Source organism: Paroedura picta, chromosome 14, assembly GCF_049243985.1.
Source record: "Paroedura picta isolate Pp20150507F chromosome 14, Ppicta_v3.0, whole genome shotgun sequence".
Lineage (NCBI taxonomy): Eukaryota > Metazoa > Chordata > Lepidosauria > Squamata > Gekkonidae > Paroedura > Paroedura picta.
In genome coordinates, this window is record NC_135382.1 from 27,002,328 (window position 1) to 27,021,779 (window position 19,452).

At 39.9% G+C, this 19,452-nt stretch overlaps 1 protein-coding gene across 2 annotated transcripts; it reads right to left on the bottom strand.

Moving 5' to 3' along the window:
• Nucleotides 1-6,365: 6,365 nt before the first annotated feature.
• NUDT7 (nudix hydrolase 7) lies at nucleotides 6,366-16,520 on the bottom strand. Of its 2 annotated transcripts, XM_077309941.1 has the most exons (5): nucleotides 16,363-16,463; nucleotides 12,843-12,881; nucleotides 12,100-12,253; nucleotides 8,086-8,244; nucleotides 6,366-6,836 (listed from the first exon to the last, which is right to left on the bottom strand). In XM_077309941.1, exons 2-5 carry the CDS (start codon nucleotides 12,854-12,856, stop codon nucleotides 6,468-6,470), a joined length of 696 nt encoding a protein of 231 aa, XP_077166056.1. In that variant the 5' UTR covers nucleotides 12,857-12,881; nucleotides 16,363-16,463; the 3' UTR covers nucleotides 6,366-6,467. The 2 variants fall into 2 exon arrangements, with proteins under 2 accessions (XP_077166056.1, XP_077166055.1); XM_077309940.1 differs by lacking the exon at nucleotides 12,843-12,881 and having other exon boundaries at nucleotides 16,363-16,520.
• Between the last annotated feature and the right edge of the window lie 2,932 nt (nucleotides 16,521-19,452).

Below are 19,452 nucleotides of genomic sequence, written 5' to 3' on the forward strand. Positions count from 1 at the left end.
GTCTTATTCTCCATTGAGGTCCCTCCCCAGGCTCTACTGCCATGTCTCCAGGGATTTCCCAGCCCGGAGTTGGCAACCCTAATTCAAACTTAGAATTCCTTCAGGTCTACTTTGGCCCTAAAAATGTTTTTTGCTCAGACTTATTTGCCAGTTTTCTCAGTAATTACTTGCTTGCTTGCGGGTTTTATATTCCACCTGCCTAAGGCACCTAAGTTTAAGAACAGGCAGTTTTAGATATAGAGGGCAATTTACCAATATTTTTTAGTATCTGTCTGCTTTTCTAGACAAATGAGACTTGTCTGTGAAATACACAGTACATTCATTCTCCCACACAACATTTTTGCATGCATTACTGTGGGATCTGCCTACTACGGGGCTAACAGACCACATCAGCTGTGTAAAAGCTTTTACAGTGATCATTTCAGGATTTAATTGATATTAGCAGCTTCCTGTGTTTTGCCCTGACAGACACTGATATCAAAGCAGTACAATCACCCTAACAAAGCATTTCCCTCAAACTTAAAAGGCTTAGGACCAAACAATGGAACCACGTGGGGCGGTATAAATATCCCAAGAATGCTAAGAACATTTTTTAAATGAATGCCAAAATGGAAGTCCAGCCTCTATACATGTAAAAACGTTGCAGACATTCAGTTATGGTGGGGAGGGCAGGAGGATGTGATTCCAGAACTCAAAAGATACAACTACGATTTCCAAAAAGCTTACTTTTTGTTTAATTACTGATCCCCACCCATTTATGGATTTTTGGTTTCGGGCAATGCTCTTGTGGAAGGCAGGACAAAATGAATTATTTCACTATGGAGGTTTGGACTCTTTGGGGGAAAATGTCCTCTCAAAAATCATATAATGCTAAAGTATACAATTAGGACTACTAATCTCCAGGTGGGGTCTGCTGTTGTCCTGGAATTAAAACCCGTTTCCAGACTGCAGCTCCATTAAGCTCCCTACTCTCCCCAAATTCTGCCCTCCTCAGGTGTCAGGAATTCCGAAGCCAGAGTTGATAGCTCTCCCTCATCAAATCAAGCCAGCACTTTGCATAACGATTCTCAGCACTTTGCATAACTATGCTTTAGGATGCTTTGGGCTGATCCTGCGTTCAGCAGGGGGTTGGACTAGATGGCCTGTATGGCTCCTTCCAACTCTATGATTCTATGATTCAAGAAGAGCTGCCAGTCCTCTCGTGGGGTACCTCCCAACTGTAGCTCCTGTTTCCCACTGGTATCTTGAGTGGGGAGGGAGTTCCAAAGTTTTGGTGCCACAACAGAGAAAACCATTTCTTGGGTTGCCACCAATCTAGCCTCAGATGGAAGATAACCAAAGCAGACCCTTCAAGGATGACTGGAGTGGATGGATAAGTTCATAGTTATGCTTCAGAGTGCGGTTTGAAGTTCCTTTAATGTTTTCAGGCACCAACGGGCTAGGTTGGATCCTCCCTCTCATACACTAGACTGCTCTTTCTCAGGGTTCAGACTAGAGGGTACAAGGTCTTCTTATTACCAGAGGCAGGCCTAATGATAGGATACGCTCTTCTCTCCTGGCGGTAGTGCTAAATTGCTCTGCCACACGACCTAGCAGAGCTCCCCTTCAAACAGTCTGCTCTTTTGCTGAGGTAGACCCCAAATTATCACTGCTCTCTCCCTGAAGGAGGCCTGGATGAAACTCCTCCTGTGCTTCCCTTCAACATCCACTTCCCACTCTGAAAATTGACTGCATGTTGGAACAGTACTCCTGTGTGCTCAGCTGACGGGCTGTTTTGACTGATATTACTGAAGAAGAAGAGTTGGTTCTTATATGCTGCTTTTCTCTATCAGAAGGAGTCTCAAAGCGGCACACAATCACCTTCCCTTTCATCTCCCCACAACAGACACCCTGCGAGGGAGGTGAGGCTGAGAGAGCCCTGATGTCACTGCTCCATGAGAACAGATTTATCAGTGCGAGGCCAAGGTCACCCAGCTGGTTGCATGTGGGGAAGCGCAGAATCAAACCTAGCTCACCAGATTAGAAGTTCACACTCCTAACCACTACCCCAAATTGGCTCTGGTTTGAACTGAGTGGGATGTTTTAAGTGTTAAGTAAGTCTGGTGAAGAAGAGCCTCTTGTGGTGCAGAGTGGTAAGGCAGCAGACATGCTGTCTGAAACTCTGCCCATGAGGCTGGGAGTTCAATCCCAGCAGCCGGCTCAAGGTTGACTCAGCCTTCCATCCTTCCGAGGTCGGTAAAATGAGTACCCAGCTTGCTGGGGGGTAAACAGTAATGACTGGGGAAGGCACTGGCAAACCACCCCATATTGAGTCTGCCATGAAAACGCTAGAGGGCGTCACCCCAAGGGTCAGACATGACCCAGTGCTTGCATAGGGGATACCTTTACCTAAGTATTTGTGGTCATCCTCTAGGAAAACATTTTAACGTTCCCCTTCTTTTTAAATAATATGATTGTTTTTATAGAAGAGGCTTTTTGAGTATATTTTTGAACAGGCTAAATTGCTATGGTAACCCCGTGGCAGTCAGAAAAGTAATTACAACAGCTAAATCCTATTTAGGTTGTAAGCTCTTGCAAGACTACCCCCCCTTCAGAGAATTAGCCTGGACATTTTTTTGTTTCTCTTTATTATTCTCCTTTTTGGAATGAGCACATTTCCTCTTCCTTTGCTCCGTCCAGTTATCAATATTTTCTCCAACCTCAGTAATTTATTTTCAGCTTCACTCTGGGAATTAAGTTTATAAGGTTTGCAGAGACTGAGCAACCTTTTGAAAATGACTGGGAATACAGACCATATTTCATTTGCACAAGGTCAAAAGAAACTGTTCTTTTCCCCCCTTAATATGGTGTGGGGGGGGGGAAGGGCCTACTTGGAGTATTTACTGCTTAGGGCTACCAGACTCCAGGTGGGGCCTGTAGATATCCCACCATTACAGATGACAGAGATCAGATTCCCGGAAGAAAAATGACAGCTTTTGAAGGTGTACTCTATGGCAGTGGTCCCCAACTTTTTTATCACCAGGGACCAGTCAACGCTTGACAATTTTACTGAGGCCCGGGGGGGGGGTAGTCTTTTGACGAGGGATGTCATTGCCGCCTGAGCCCCTGCTCTACTTGCTTTCCCCCCAGCGCCCCTGACATCTCGCCACCCGCTGGGAGGGCGCTGCCAGCAGCAGCTGCACAGTACCAGGCTGATGGGGAGCCCCAGCCATGGCGGCTGCTCAAGAGCACCAAAGGTGAGCCAGCGGGAAAGTGGCAGGGCAGCCCCTGAGGCAGCAGCCGGGGAGGAGGACGAGGAGCCACGGCCCGGTATTGACTGATCTACGTACCGGTACCGGTCTCTGGACCAGGGGTTGGGGACCACTGCCCTATGGTATTATATCCTGTTGAAATCCGTCCCCTCCCCAACCCCAAATCTACAGGGACTTTCCAGGCTTGGGATGGCAACTCTGTCCCTGCAGGACAAAGTGGAAATTTTCAGTGGTTTGCTTCAAAGCTATGGAGTAAATTCCTGGAATAAGTCCCACGACAGACCTTCCAAAACCCTCTTATTTTCAGAAAGGCACTTGGAAACCAATTATGTAGGTAGCGTAGGCTTCCTTGTAAAAGATTTATATTTCTTTTCTAACGGGATTCATTTTTATAATGTTTATAGTGTGACGAATTGCCATTTTCTTCTAAATTGGAATTTATTATTATTTTTTATGGAGTCGTATGTTGGATCGGCTTTCAGAAAAGCAAAATCCACCATAATTTAAATAAACGAACATGTAAAATGCTTTAAAATAATTCCCCCTTTCTGTTCAGCTTTAAATCAACCTGAGCTAAACCTGATGCGGCATACTGAAGTAAATCTGTTCGTAGCAGCTGAATTTATAGACTATCATGCCCCACACTGCAAATGTCCTCCACAAACAAAACAGATGTATTGGGGGGGGGGTTATATCACATGCAATATACACAGAGGCTTTGCTCCACAGCCCTTTCTTCTCAATTGAGATTAGGTTTGGGTGGAGAAAGGAGGCTTGGCTCTTTGCACAGAGAATAGTGGCAATAGCTTCTGACACAAGAGTTACTGTCATAACATTAAGATATGCAACATTTTAATTATTAGCATCTGATTAGCTGACCTCTTTTTATGTAATTGTTCTTATTCTTATATTCACTATAGTGGTTCCTTCCCCCGTCTTATAAGACTTTGTAAACAATTCTGTTTGATAACTAAAAATTATGGACATTATCATTAACTTTCCTTAAAGTTGTCATTTAGCATCCTGTGGACACTGTATTTCCCTCTCATATTTACTTCTCAACAGGTGTTCCCAACAAAAGTGAAGGTCAAAATCTTGGTCTTTTATTATACAAACAGGATCGCTTTGTGTAGCTGTTTATTGAAAAAACAGATCCCACTTTCAAAACCAGAAAAAAAAAGAACTCTGGACATACAGAACGATCAATAGCAAGTAGACTGAGGACCTCACTTCTAGTTTGCAAATTGTAATATTACCTACATTAAACATTAAAGTGCTGTAACCATGGTTGCAACTATATGTATAAGTGATGCGAGTGGGTGAACGCATATTTAATTCTGCTGTATGAATGATCGTGACGGGTCACAAGATAAATTCTACACTTACTGCCTCCCCCACTCTGCACATAGAGTAATTGGGAATCACTAAGTACAACCTTTTGCTTCATTGTTCATATGAAGCAACAAAGATGTGAATACTAATAGCAATCAATGTCTTTTTTCCAAAAAGTAAAAACCTTACCAACATGATTTAAAAAGCTCCCATATATTAATTGTGTATTAAATGTCTAATGGAACTACCTTGCCAACTCAATCCAATTTGCAAGGCCAGTTGTGTCTGAAGATTTAAGTTTACAAAAGTAGTCAGTCGTATCTCTGACCCATTCTTCTTCTAGGGACCGAAAGTGGACATGCAGGAGGTTATGTTACCCCATTTTGTTGGCAGAATCCAAAGAGGAAGATTAGAAAAATAAAACATATCCAAAACCACCCAAGGAGCTTCAAGGCTGAGCAGCTTATTTTAATATGTGTTTCCAACCTCCCAATTCAAAAAAATGAATTATTTACACCACTATCTCTTTAGCTGAAAAATCATTGCAACTTACAACTTTATATAAATATAAATTATATACCTATTTTGTCAACTAGAAACCAGACTCAGGAAAAAGCAAGCATTTTCTAACCTGCATTTTGGACATAAACTAAGAAAGGGACAGAAATTGCTCAAGGAAAATTCAGTCCAAGGGCAACTGGTCCGGCTAGAGTCTATAATTGAGAACATTAAACATGAAAAAAAACGTGTAAAAAAAGTCCACACAAAAATTGTGCACAGAAAATCCCGACAGACATAACTGCACACACAGAAAATGGCTCATATGGAAAATTGCCTGCATGGAAAAACTGAGCCAAACAAAAACTGGCTGCTCTCATGATGGGTTATTTTTAATTATTTAATTAATTATTAAATGTTTTTATTATTAGGATTAGGTGGTCTTTTGTCATGGACACTGGGTGTACCCCAATATATTTGTTAAAATACAAGTAAAGGGACATCAAGCATTTTCCTTGTGTGGATTTATGATAGTGCTTTTTTTCTTCTGTGTGCAATTCTCACGTAGGCTCTTTTCATGTGTGTGTTTGTTTTCCATAGAACTTTTGAGAACAGATAGCCAATACAAGATGCTCCTTCTGATGGTTTAATCTGATGTTTGTCTATTAGAAGACAGTGGGGAGAATAGTGCAAAAAGTTTATACACATACAGAAGGAGCCTTCTTTGTCCATATACCCTTTTTTAAACACTCTTCCTCTTGTTTGGGGGTTCAGAGGAAAAACTTACTGGCTTACCAGCCCTCCCACACCCAGACTGCCAGCAGGAATGTAAAATATGGGTGAATTCTTCTACAGCTTGGAATTTTGACGGCCAGATCCCTCAGTGGCAGGTTATATTGAATAGAAAAAATTAAAGTTATTTATTTAATTACATTTTATACCGCCCTCCCTTGCAGCTCAGGGTTTACAATGAATTGACAGTACAATACAGAGAATGTGCATTGTATTTTCCATTGAATTGGAAATGTGCTTCATATTGAAACTGCTGGGAACAAAGAAACAAAATTAAACCGGTAGAAAACAAATATAATGTTTTGGATATACCCTGTCATGTGCATTTAACATTGGAATGCTTTAAAAAAAATGTAGCATGAGAGGAAACATATGAGTTGGGCTTTTGGCCCTTTTGAGCAGACTACGCAACAGAATACATTAATGGAATCCCTGGAACAATGGGCAGTGTCTAACTTTCTGCAGTTCTATTATGAAATCAATCAAAGTTCATTTCAATTTACAAGGCCTTTTATTTTAAAGAAATGTTTATAGCACCATGTGTTCCTGATTTATACTCCATATATTTCCTTTCAAAAGGAATAATTTCTTAACTTAAAGTTTGTTCTTTGATAGGTTATATAACTCCAAGAAATTGTTCTCAGATGAAGAAATCAAATTATCAAGATCATAGTCAATTTCAAATGTTGGTTTTTCTTCAAAAACTGCAAGAGCAAGAAAGACAGTAAAGTGTGCTGTGAGTCCCCATATTTGATATGAGGTATTACGCTCTGGATCATCATATTCAAAGAAGTGTACGGGAACACCCCTTCCCAGCATTTGAACTTGTTGGACCTTATACTTCAAAGGACGAATAAAATAGTCCAGTGGCACATAAAATACATCACTGACTTCTTCTGGATTAGGATGGGCTTGGAATGAGTCTTCTATGAAGGCTACTACCGGAGTTACTATAGAGCGAGTCTGAAAAGGAGAAAAGCATTTGACTCATTACTGTTTGAAACAAACAGCAAAACAAACTTCTCAGTTTGAGGATTATAGTTATTAAGTTGTAACACAAGCAACCAGTTCTTTTTACTAATAAACAAACAAACATTGGGGCTAAATAAGGATGCCCACTTGTAAGAAATAATTATATAACATTGTTGGCATCTGTGTACATGCGTGGACATGACTGTGTACTGACAAAGGAAAAGAGGGCTAAATTTCTTGCCAACTTGTCTATCCCCAAATAGAGGATGGCCCAGAGTGGATTTGCTGATGCTGAAGTTGTTGCTGCATTTATGAATGTGCCAACCCAGATGTGTGCTGGCTGGGATCTTAGAAAAAGCAGATGTGTGTTGGGGAGTGGTCTGTAGATCTACCAAGATATATGCCCCCTCTCCAAAGTCAAGTAGCATTCTGGAAAGATAGCTTAAAAATCTCCCATGTAAACACATAAGTTCCTCACATGCTTACAACCTATGCAAACGGCTTTTTGGGGGGTGGGTGGGGGAGGTCTCAGTTCAATGCAATGATTTCAAGAGTGCAGCTAATACTTTAACTGAAGTTTATGATCATACTGTCATATTGTGCAATGCTAGGGTTGACATCTCTGGGTTGAAGGTGTCAACCTTTTCTACATTTTGCATCAGTTGCAAAGCTGGCCTTGCCCAGTATTTCATGGATGAGAATGGAATGAGAGTTGTTGTTCAAGTTCAGAACACCAAGTTTCTTTGCAAGCAGCAATTGAAGTTCCACACAGGAATTTTTTTAACAAGAGAGCCAAGAACAAGAGTATGTTCTTAAGCACCATAGTTAACTATGTTAACTTACAAGTGGTACCCAGTTAACAAAAGGTTTAGAAACCTCAGTTTCTTTCACTCTGACGTTAAACACAACTTTTATGATGAAAGTAAAACTTAAGGCTCTTGCTGAAAACTAGGAAAAACTGCTTGGCTTTCAATTTGCATTCTGTTTGGAATTTAGACTACTGTAACTTTATTGTGAATGCCACAGTTAATTGAGTCTTTTGACACTGGAAGGCTACAGTTTAGTTGCTACAGCTCATTAAACATTTAAAAAAATGCAGCTTTGGTATTCTGTGAATCTGGCAGAATTCAACGAGTACCTCACTGGCTGTAGAATGCCTTCACGTGGAGATGCCAGGCTTATGTTTTCACAATTTATTGTTCATTTATTTACAAGAATGATTTGAACAAATGAACCTTACTTTGTCAATTGCAGGTACAAGTTTACAGATCACTTCAGTCTGTTCTTCACAAAGCCCCACTTCTTCTTTGGCTTCCCGGAGAGCTGTGGCTATTTCATCTCTGTCTGTTGGTTCTCTCCTGCCTCCTGGAAAACACACTTCTCCTGGCGATCTTGTCAACTGGAAATTAAAAGAATAAGTATTGTTAACCAACATTGGGTTGGAACCAGATGCAATTTTCCAGTGGCTTAATGGGACTTTCCTACCTCTCTTCTGCCACTGGAGCTCACAGTCTGCAGAAAATGCTATTCCTGGGAGACAGGGGACCTGGAGAAATCACCTGAGAGGGGGTCTGCAATGGAAATGGGCTCCAATTTCAACCCATTGTTTTTTAAATTAACCATATTTAGATGCTTGTGGACAGATTACTCCCTATCAGTTCTTTGGGGTGGGTGGGGTATCCTTTTAAAAACCTTTTCCAACTCAACAAGTTGAAAGCTGTTTAATGAATCATATTTTTTTTTTAAAGTTCAATACCGAGCATTACTTTTTAGCTTCAAGTGCACTGGCTGGGCAGCTGATATTTGTCACATATTAGAAAATAGAAACTTATGCCACACTTCATTCTCTTAAAATTTTATTTTAATATACAGAATTAAATACCATAACTTTTTATTATAAAGGAATATATATATGAATCAATAGAATACAAGACTGGATAGAAATAGAAGCCAATATTATATCATTGCATTTGCATAGTTATTCATACAGTGAAAAATCTTTGTCCGTATGTTTTGAACCAATTGTTCTTAATCATGCAAATCAAACTTCACTATTTTTCTATTAATTCCTACATTCGAGGGACTGATTCCCCCCCCCAATATTGTGCAAACAATACTGTACTGACATAATGGTACTTAGTATTTTTTTTTGTATCACTGATATGGTATTAACAACACTGACTCTGGATGAAAAGGAATTTCATTTCCACATAAAATTATATCTATTACCATTTTCCCAGTAGTAGCTGGCTCCACCACATATAAAAGGTAGTATTATCTTTTCCACAGAACTAGCAATTACTCTCAGTATTATATATTTTACAAAGTGTGTTTCACCAAGTGCCACAGGTAAGCCATCTTAATAATATTCTCTCTCATTGCCAAAGCAACTGAGAAGGTGGAGCATCAAGCATCACACCATGTCTAAATTTTCCTATGTGAAGCTTGATATTCACAGAAGATACTTTATGAATCTTTGCAAGGAATGAGAATTAGAAAGTAACACATATACATTTTCATAGCCTCTTCCAAACTTTAGGTTTTCAAATTCCTGATATTTAGTATACTAAGGCAGGAAGATTAGCATACTATAATGATGCCTGCAGAAAATGCACTGTTAATCTAAACTGTAGAGTTATGACAAAGGCTTATAAGTCCTCTGCCACTATACAATATTAAGCACAAAGATGAGAAATGAACTCTATGTAAGTGGTCTTCAAAATCTCCATACCTGAGATACACATGTGCAAGTATGTGACATCTTAGTCATAAGGCAGGAGCCAGCATTATGACCTTACCACAGTGAATGCCCAAAGAGGGCATTTCCTAATTAAATTGGAGGAAATTAGCTTTGAGGAGACAACAGATTTCCAGCAACATATACAGGGATTTTCCCTCTTAGAAACTCAAAATAACCAGTTGGATATTAAACTGAAAATTTCTTTGTTAAGGGAAAATAAATGGATACAGCATACACATTCAAAATACATGCTGAAAAACACACATAAGAAAATAAGGGAGAAAGTATTTTTTAGAGAAGGTGGTATTTACCAGTCTTTGTGAGGAGTGGTCTGTGGATTCAGCAATGAAACAACCAACACTTCACAGAAGAGAGATACAATATGCTGGGTATATGTAGGGGTCCAAAAATACACACACACAAACACTGGGCAGGTAGGCAGAGTGCCTCTTGATATAAGGCAAAATCATACATTCTTGGCTTGATGAGTGTCCTGAGTTGGGGAAAACATGTGATGACTTTGGGAAACATGTGATGAGTTTTTCTGGAAAAGGACAATGACCTTGTTTGCATTACCTAATGTAAACTATAGGTGTTGATGTTTCTTGATGACTCTTTGAGTACCAGATGGGAAAGCTATCTAGTTTAAGAAAGGTGTTAAGTATTGCTAAACTAGGATAACTACAGGAAAGGAAGTGAGATTAGGGTTTGACAAGATTAGTTGCAAGTTCCTGGGAAACCTATTGTCCTGAAGTATGCATCTCCCTGATGTGGAAGAGGTCAGAAGCAGGTCAGCCACTCTGTCCCATGTTTTCTAAACTATACATCCAGACTTGTTTCTGGAGGCTTGTCTCTGGCATTCATTTTAGTGTCCTGTTGGGCCAGACAATGCTTTGGTATTTATGATCTGGCTAACACCTATTTCTGCATCATTTCTGCTAGGCAACATGTTGCTTTTAATAGTTTAAATGATGTTATAGGAAGGATGTTTATGTTTTTTCTATCTATAAACTGCCCCTTAGGGAGAAGAGGGGCCTGCCTGATAACATCAAGGCCAGGATCATGGGGAACAGACTAAACAGCACATTCCTAAACAGAATTAACAACCTTTTAACTAAATCCAGCTTTGAACAATCCAAGGGTCAAAGTCATGGATGAATCCTTTATAACACTGTGGCCTACTTTTACTGCCTTACTTCTCCTCTCAGTGTATGCACAAAGAGAAGCAGAATACACCAAGCACACATTCTCACTACATGAGCACTAGGCATGTCCTTTCCAAAAGGCAGTTTAAAAAAGGGAAAAGAAAGACTGATTGCATAACCCAGCACAAATGGCTTTGTAATCCACCTAAGAATGTGGCTCATGAGGACAACTGATTGATCTGGATTACAACTGCACCACAGTCAGAACAATGGTTTAAGTAAAGAGCAAGTAACTCAAGTAAATGAGCCATGCTACAGACTCAAGTCACACATAAAATGAACAAAAAATTATCTTGTAGGAAACATATTCTATCTCCTCTTCCTCACTGTCCATCCTTTTCCTTTAATGCCCTCCTCTTCAACATGCTTCTGTGGAATGGAGTGAATGCCAGTGTCACAAGCAAATAAATGAATGCTTGCTATTGCTCCTATCTAGATATTGGGAAGTCCCCTGAACACAGCAATTTACGTTTTGTGCAGGTATGCAAATATGTGCATACAAGTTCATTCCCCTAAGCAAAATTAGATGAAAAATAGTTTATAAACACTGCTTTTACCATCAGGTTCACATAATTCCTCTAACAAAAGCATTTACTTCTTGGCTTCCTTGTTATGACAGTCACATCACTTTGAATAACTGTTTGCATATAAATAAAGAGCAAACACTATTATTTTGTTTTCAGATTATTCATTAGAAATACCACTGAACATGAAATGCAGAAAGATATAACCACAAATCATTTTAGACAAATTTATTCAACTGTTAAGCAAAAGTAAGCATGCTATTGTTATTTTAAAGAAACAACAATGAAAACCACATGCCAGGTACATGTTACGTCAGTGGATACATGTTTTTTTCAGTTAAGGAAAAAGACTTTCCAGCCTCCTATACCTACTTGGGAGTCTGGCAGAGGAGGGATTCATAGCAAACAGACTTACAGTGGGCCGGATCCAAGGATATCATGTATGGAAGATGGATTTTTGACTCATGAAAGGGATTCTTCATCCGCTCCTTATAAAGTGAAGAACACCTTTGGACACACCCTCATGGTTTGAAACCAACCCATTTTTTCCTTGTTAGAATAATGGAGGAATTTGCCCTAAAAACTATCCAGGGGTATACCAATATGAAATACAATTTAATGTAGTGAATGTTTTCTTGTACCCTGATACAAATTACCTATGCTTCATTTCATCTTGTTTTCATCTCTTACACATTTCTATGAGGCACAAGGGGTTTGTTTGTTTTTGTTTTCACTGAATAACCTTAGAAGCCATTAAGCTAGTTTTGGCATTTGAATTTACATACCTTCATTGATCTGACAGTGAAAAGTACACACAGCTTCCCATCTCTAACCAACAGCGGAATAAGAACAGATGCTTTTGCTAATGGTAAATGAGAAAATTTGTCTCCAACACTGAATTTCCTTAACTGCCGTTTAGTTTTATCTTTCAAACTCATTCTACAACAAGCAAACAAAAGGGGAAAAAAGGAGGGGGAAAAGAACATTTCATAAAACACAGAATTTTTATTCTGTTTATAGTCAATTTGCAATAAACAAATATGAAACTTTATGCTTACAAACAAATCTGTTCATTTTCTCACAAATAAAGAGAGATAGATACTGTATACATATATGTTTATACAGGCCTACAATCTTCTCTTGAAGGCATATAAAGCTATCCTATTTGAACTTTTATCACAAACCTCCATGGCAATGTAATAACAAATATTTGTTAGGCCTATATGCATATACAAACTGATCTTGTACAAAAAGCACTCGGGGGGGGGGGGAAAGATAAAAACATAATGGTTATAAGTAGAATAGTATATTTTTTCTTATATCTTACAGCAATTCCTAAATTGTACATAATAGTGCAGTTTAATAACAAAGCATTTTCTGTAGCCTCGCCAAAGGACATATAGATCAGATTCTATCATTTTGTTCTGATTCACTTACGACAGAACGTTTCACCAAGGAAAAGAGAAACGATTGTATAACACATCACTATGAAAGCTTCCATTACTAATAGCTGAAGGGTTTGTTCTACCTTTTTGTGATCATTTACTGTCATAGCTTGATCTTCACTCTTTTAAAAACAAAGAAGTAATATTGTCTTCAGAAAAATCAATTATGCTTAAATGTTACCCATCAAAATCTATCACTATGTTCTGTAACAGATTCTCCTATGTACATGACATCTTACTATCCATATGTATGCATTTAAATTTACAAGCTTGAGAACATTTGAACAAATTAGCCATATAGGAGGGAGGGGAAATAGTACCGACATTTACCAGTGATAAGTAGCAGAAAAAAAACCAGGATGGTCCCTCATAAACAGGGACAGTTGGAGGAAAGGATATTAACTAAATTCCTTCCAGTGATGAAAGAAATCCCAATGAAATATTCTATGATCAACAGGTAGGATCCCAATTCTGTAGGATTTTTGTATATTGAGGAACTACCATGCAGGCCTAACAAGTCTTGTTATTACATATACACGTAATAATTCCTTACAGTGTCAACATAGCATTAGCTTGAATAATCACAGTATATACAAATATACCCTAACCGAAGAAAGAATCGGCCAAGATTTAATGGGAAGAACACTGAATTTTGGTTATACAAGTAAATAATTTTCTTGATTAAAATGTGACATAACCCTCAACTTGGTGTAGGGGTTAAGAATTCTCATTAATTAATTAGAGGCTTCTAATCTGGAGAACCAGGTTTGATTCCCCACTCCTCCACATGCAGCCAGCTGGGTGACACTTCAGTCAGCATAGACATAAGTACACAAAGGAGGATGCATTGTGTGATCTTTGAACTCTGCTTGAGACATAGTCTGTGATAATCCTTTAATAATTAACTCCACCAAGTCACAAATGAGTTTGGAGACCTCTCAAGGGGTTTGCAAGGCAAAAGATGATCAGAAGTGGTTTGCCATTGTTTTCCTCCTTTCTTCCTGGTGGTCTTCCATTCAAGTATTAACCATGGCCAACCCTCCTTAGCTTCTCAACTCAGACAAGCTCAGGATATCCAGGCTGCTGCCATTCCTATGCAAAGTTCTAAGTATACAAGATAAGCACACTAGTGACCATTTCATTAGCTGTAGCTGATGCTAAGTGAATCTCTCAGGTTACTCTAAACTGGTTTAACACCCACAATGGGTGAGAATCAACAGCCAGTTTCCAAGATGTGCATTATCAGAGGGCTAATCTAAGCAGGATGAATTGCTGTTAAAGACATAGGACACACAAAAAAAGGTTAAAAAAAAGTTGGTAACTGTTATCAGTTGCTTATCTGCAAACAAGGAAATAAAAGCTGTTACATTTACAAGTGTCTTATCAACACAAAGAAAAGATTTTCAACAGCTTTGTACTGTTTACTGGCCTGTTTTAAGTATGGTTACTAGGAAGTGGTACCAAACTCAAAAGAATTTATTTCTTAATCGATAATATTTAAAATTCTGGCCTTAATGTGCTGTGCAAGTTAAATTACTATAAAAAAACTGTTTACTCAGCATATTTGTAGAAATACTTTTGCATATATTGCATATATTTGATATATAGTGGGTAGGTTACCTGTGTTATTAACAGCTTTTATGAGCTGCTTGGCAAGCAGAAAATAAATAGATAAACAATAGGACTAATCCGTCTGCTCTTTGTGACAATCCAACAAGTTGAGGGGGCATATTAATTCATACTGATGTTGGAAATCCCAGCATCTCTCAATCAGTTCTTCAGTATGAGTTGAAGAAAGTAGCCTATTAAGGGATGCCAGCCTTTAGATGAGACTTGGAGGCCTCTTGGAATTACAGCTCACCTCCAGACTACAGAGATTAGTTCCCTTGGACAAAATGGATGCTTTGGAGGGTGGATTTTATGGTTGTTGTACCCCACATGGCTCTCCCTTTTGGCTCAGGCCTATAATAACTGGACAGTGCCTTGTGCATTTTGTACTACAATTCTTTCAGGAGCGAGAAAACATCCATGGCCCAGCTTTACATTTTGCAGATTTATAACTCCCCCCCCCCCCGCAAATCATGTTTACAAACAAGAGTAGTTCCACTGTACTCAACAGAATATGTATGAAATGGGCACAGGATCACAGCCATGCAACCCAAACTTCAATGAACTTACTCAAAGGTTCACTCAACTGATTCTAAACATGTACCATTAAGTCTCAATCAACTCATTAGAACTTAATCCCCAGGAGGTGTGTAGGAAGCATATCTAAACATGCTTCTACAAACTGTAGCCTTTTCTAGATATATTAGGCTAAAAAGCATTTCCGTGAGTCTGACTTTTTAATAAACTTGGCCAAACAGGCTCTTACTAACCTTACTCAAAAGTAAACCCTGTCAAACTGAGGGCTGGGGGGTTTGGTTGATTAGTAAAATGCAGACACTTGTCGCATTGCATTTAATGAGATTTATTTGCTGATTAATGCAAAAGCTTAAGCATGTTCAGTCAGGTGTTACTGATTGTATTGTAGATATTGTACCCATAAACTCAACCAGTCATATCAAGAATTTAAAACAAATAGGAGTCCTGTGGTATCTCTGAATCCTTTAAGTGCCAGGGGGCTCCAATTTTTATTTATTTACACGATTTTTATTAAGCCACTTCTCCAAGCAATCTGCCTAATGCATATTTCTTATATATAAAAAACATAAATCTGCAACAGTTATTCATTAAAACACAAAGTTTAAGAGCCTCTATTTAGAATTTTTTAAAAGTAATTCCAGAACAGCAACCACATTTGTCCCTTGCAAAGGAACTAAACGAGCATTCTGTGGCATAATCTTTATTCCATATTTTTTTATAACCTAGAGGCCACTTCTTGCAAATGCAAGTCTTACTAGGCAGATTTTTTTTTGTAGAGATAGTAAAAACGCACATGTGCTAATGCTTTGAAGATGGGATAGTACTTCTTTAAATGCATTTTAAGGTGCCACAGAAAAAAAATCTGATTATTTTATCTCAGACTCCCGTGGATCCTGCCTTTCTGGGATTATGAAACTACGGGGGCAACGCTGAAGTCTACTCAGAAGCAAGTCCTATGCTGTTTAGTGGCTTACTCCCAGGAAAGTATTTACAGGGGTAGTCAAACTGCGGCCCTCCAGATGTCCATGGACTACAATTCCCAGGAGCCCTTGCCAGCATTCGCTGGCGAATGCTGGCAGGGGCTCCTGAGAATTGTAGTCCATGGACATCTGGAGGGCCGCAGTTTGACTACCCGTTTTAGGATCACACTCCAAATCTTATGCAACAGTCATGATTACTGAGGTCTCGAGAAGCATGCTTAGCACTGCAATTTGAAAGAAATTATTGATTAAGAGCCGAACGCTGAAGCCACATTTAGGCGATATTTAGTTTCTAAGGTCCCAAAACAGAACGTGTATTTAATATTAAACAAGCAAAAATGTTGCAATTTCCCCCTCAGGCACCCCTTCTATTGATGAAATTGCTACAGTTTCCCTCCGTTTTCTTCCTCAGAGAGGAGAGGCGGGGAAGCGTGTCAATCACCGTCCTCAAAGGGGCGGGACATTCCATTCACCTTACCGTTTTTGCTCGGTTTGAGGGTCCGGCACAGCCGCCATTTTGGGAAGGGAAAAAAAAAACAGCGCCCCTCTTTCTCTCCGCCCGTCCCTTCTTTCTTTTTCAATGATTGGCAGCTCTCCAGTCCTATCCTTCGCCTTCGATGGCGAGGTTATTTGTGTTCTTATTGGCTAGTAAAACTGAAAGGCAGCCGCAGACCAAGAGGTGGGACGAAAAGGGGGAGGGAACTATTGGGGAAAGCTTGTTTTTTACTGGTTGAAGTCTGATCGAAGGATGGCTTTGCACCAATACGCAGCTGCACCTTTCATCGCTTCAGGGGTGGGCAAACTGGGACGCTCCAGATGTCTATGGACTGCCATTCCCATGTGCTCGTGGGAATTGTAGTCCATGAACATCTGGAGCGCCACAGCTTGGCCGCCCCTGCATGCAGTCAATGGGGGAGGGGGGAGAGAATGGTTTTGCGCTTGTTGTAAATCAGAACGGTCGCTGCAAGAAGAAACGCAGATAAATGTATAGGAAGGAGAGTTTCGTGTTGTTCTAGATTTGCATCTAAATGAATACGATTGAGAGCGGGAGAGATTTTCGTCCTGAAGAGGAAGTTATGGCTTCACTCAAAAATATTAGTATTATAAGAAGCAATTGCTTATTTGCTCTCTTTGCCCAGATGCAAACTTCTTTCCAGTCGGTTTCGAAAAAAACAAAAACAAAACAAAAGCACCCTTGTGGGGAAAGAGCAAAAGTGTTTTGTGTATGTCTTTTTTAAAAGGAGAATTAAAGCTGCGGGTGTTGGCTGCACCTTTACTTGGGAATCAGCTCTACAAACGCGGTGATACTAAGTAAATCAGATTTAGGGACAGCGGAGCTGGCACAGTTACACACAGGGTAGGAATAATATAAAATATGTAACCAAGTAGATACAACAATTATGCGGACAGATAGAACAATCCTACATACTAATTAAATTTTCAAACCCCCCAATTGCAACTGGGGAGAATAGAAACTTGGGGTCTAATTCTAGGTCACCTGCTGGTGCACCCTGGGTAATGCTAAAGATTTGGAACTTCTGGCTGCAGGATATCCTGGCTACAATCAGAGATGGTGTGTGGGAAGAGATGTTTCTCCCCCCCCCCCCCTATCACATCTCAGGGTTATTCATGTCACCCAGGATCAAGTCATGTAAAAGAGAATACTTCACAGGAAGCTTTGACTGGAAAGCTTATAGCCTGGAAATCTTATCAGTTTCTGAGGTTATAAATTCCAGGTATATGAATATTTTAGACTAGCCAGGGAGGGATGCAAAATCCAACATTTCTGACTTCTGCCATTCATTCATATAACCCTCCCCCCCCCAAAAAAGGGAGAGAGTGTCATGCACACGATCAAATGGATTTTGCCTATTTTGCTGCTTGCTTAATTGATTTTCAGAGTGTGGCGGAAAACACATATGACTTCCATGAACAAATAACAGGGCAGCTAAGGACAAGCCAAAATCTATTTGTTTTAGGGTGCAGAACATTTTAAATATGCCTTTCCATTTTAAAAAATCCAAATGAGTGAAGCCTGAGGTTAAGATCAGTGAGGTTTAAAATGCTTACTTTTGACACCATTGTGCCCTATATGTTAGGATCTTATGGCTACAGGATCCAGTACCCCCATCATGAGCCATTATAGTCTAGCCTCATTGATCTACATTGATTTTCTCAGAGTTACATTTAAATATGACATCTGAGGCTATGGGGTTTGCAAGACCTCTCTCATTTGTTGCTTCTATGAATTATGAGTCTATGTATTGCTTCAGCAGGGCTGCTTTTGTCAGCTATCCATTCCACAGCACCTTTTTATCATTAATGAGTCCCTTATATATAAAGGTAAAGGGTCATGTCTGCAAGCACTGGGTCATGTCTGACACTTGGGGTGACGCCCTCTAGCGTTTTCATGGCAGACTCAATACGGGGTGGTTTGCCAGTGCCTTCCCCAGTCATGACCGTTTACCCCCCAGCAAGCTGGGTGCTCATTTTACCGACCTCAGAAGGATGGAAGGCTGAGTCAACCTTGAGCCGGCTGCTGGGTTTGAACTCCCAGCCTCACGGTCAGAGCTTCAGACTGCATGTCTGCTGCCTTACCACTCTGCGCCACAAGAGGCCCTTATATATACAAAGCCGGTCACCAGTGGCACTGCTGTCTTGTCAGTACTAAGATCCAATGTATTACTTTGCATCCACTCCAAAACTGCCTAGGACAAAAGTCCCTAAGCTTTTTAAGCCTCTGGGCAGCTTTGGAATTCTGACTCCAGGTGGTGGGCACAACCCTAAAAACTGCTGCTGCAGGAAGTGAAGCCTCCCCCCCCCCTCCCGGAAGTCCAAGTATGAGGGATGAAAGGATCTCTTTAAAACACACACACTGAGAAAAAGAACAGTGAAAATCAAACCAACACTTCTGGGGCAGCTGCTGCTGTAGCAATGTTCGTTTAACCTGCACAGTCCAGCAGATCACCAGTGGCCAATCAGAAGCTCTACTGGTCAGGAGCCCTGCCCACTTTCTGAAAACACTTGACAGGTGTAACTTTGGGGCATAGTGTTTACCCAGGTTGGTCCCCTTTGGGAGAGAAAGCACTGGACACTAATGAAGTCTTGATATTTACTTTATTCACACACACACACACACATATATATATACAGAGCACAGATGGCGGCAAAGAGGCACTCTTACAGATATGCCTATCCCATATCAGATCCCTGAAAAGTCCTGCTTGATGCTTCAGCTAACTCCCAGAAGTAGTCATCTGCACCTTTCTTTGTCTGCAATCATCAGGATACTGTTCCTTTGACATCTCCAGTTGACTGGGTCCCAAGTGATCAGAGACCAAATCCATTGCCTATACGTTCTTTTATCTCTAATGGTATGAACACACATTCAACGTTATGTATGTTGCCAATGTGAATTTAAGGTAATTTGGCAAACACCCTAAGGTGTTTGAGGATGGGTGGTTGTGATACACAGACCAGCTATATTCATAAGTTAGAGAGAATGTTAACTTCTGTAAGACAAAATGATTTTGAATTTGGTAATAATCTTTCAAAAGTGTTATCAGAG

Coding starts and splice junctions, on each gene's coding strand:
- NUDT7 (XM_077309940.1), bottom strand. CDS start 16,400: ATGGCGGCTGTGCCGGACCCTCAAACCGAGCAAAAACG. Junction 8,245..12,099: donor TCACTGTCAGATCAATGAAG/GTATGTAAATTC, acceptor TTTAATTTCCAG/TTGACAAGATCGCCAGGAGA. Junction 6,837..8,085: donor TTGTACCTGCAATTGACAAA/GTAAGGTTCATT, acceptor TCTCCTTTTCAG/ACTCGCTCTATAGTAACTCC.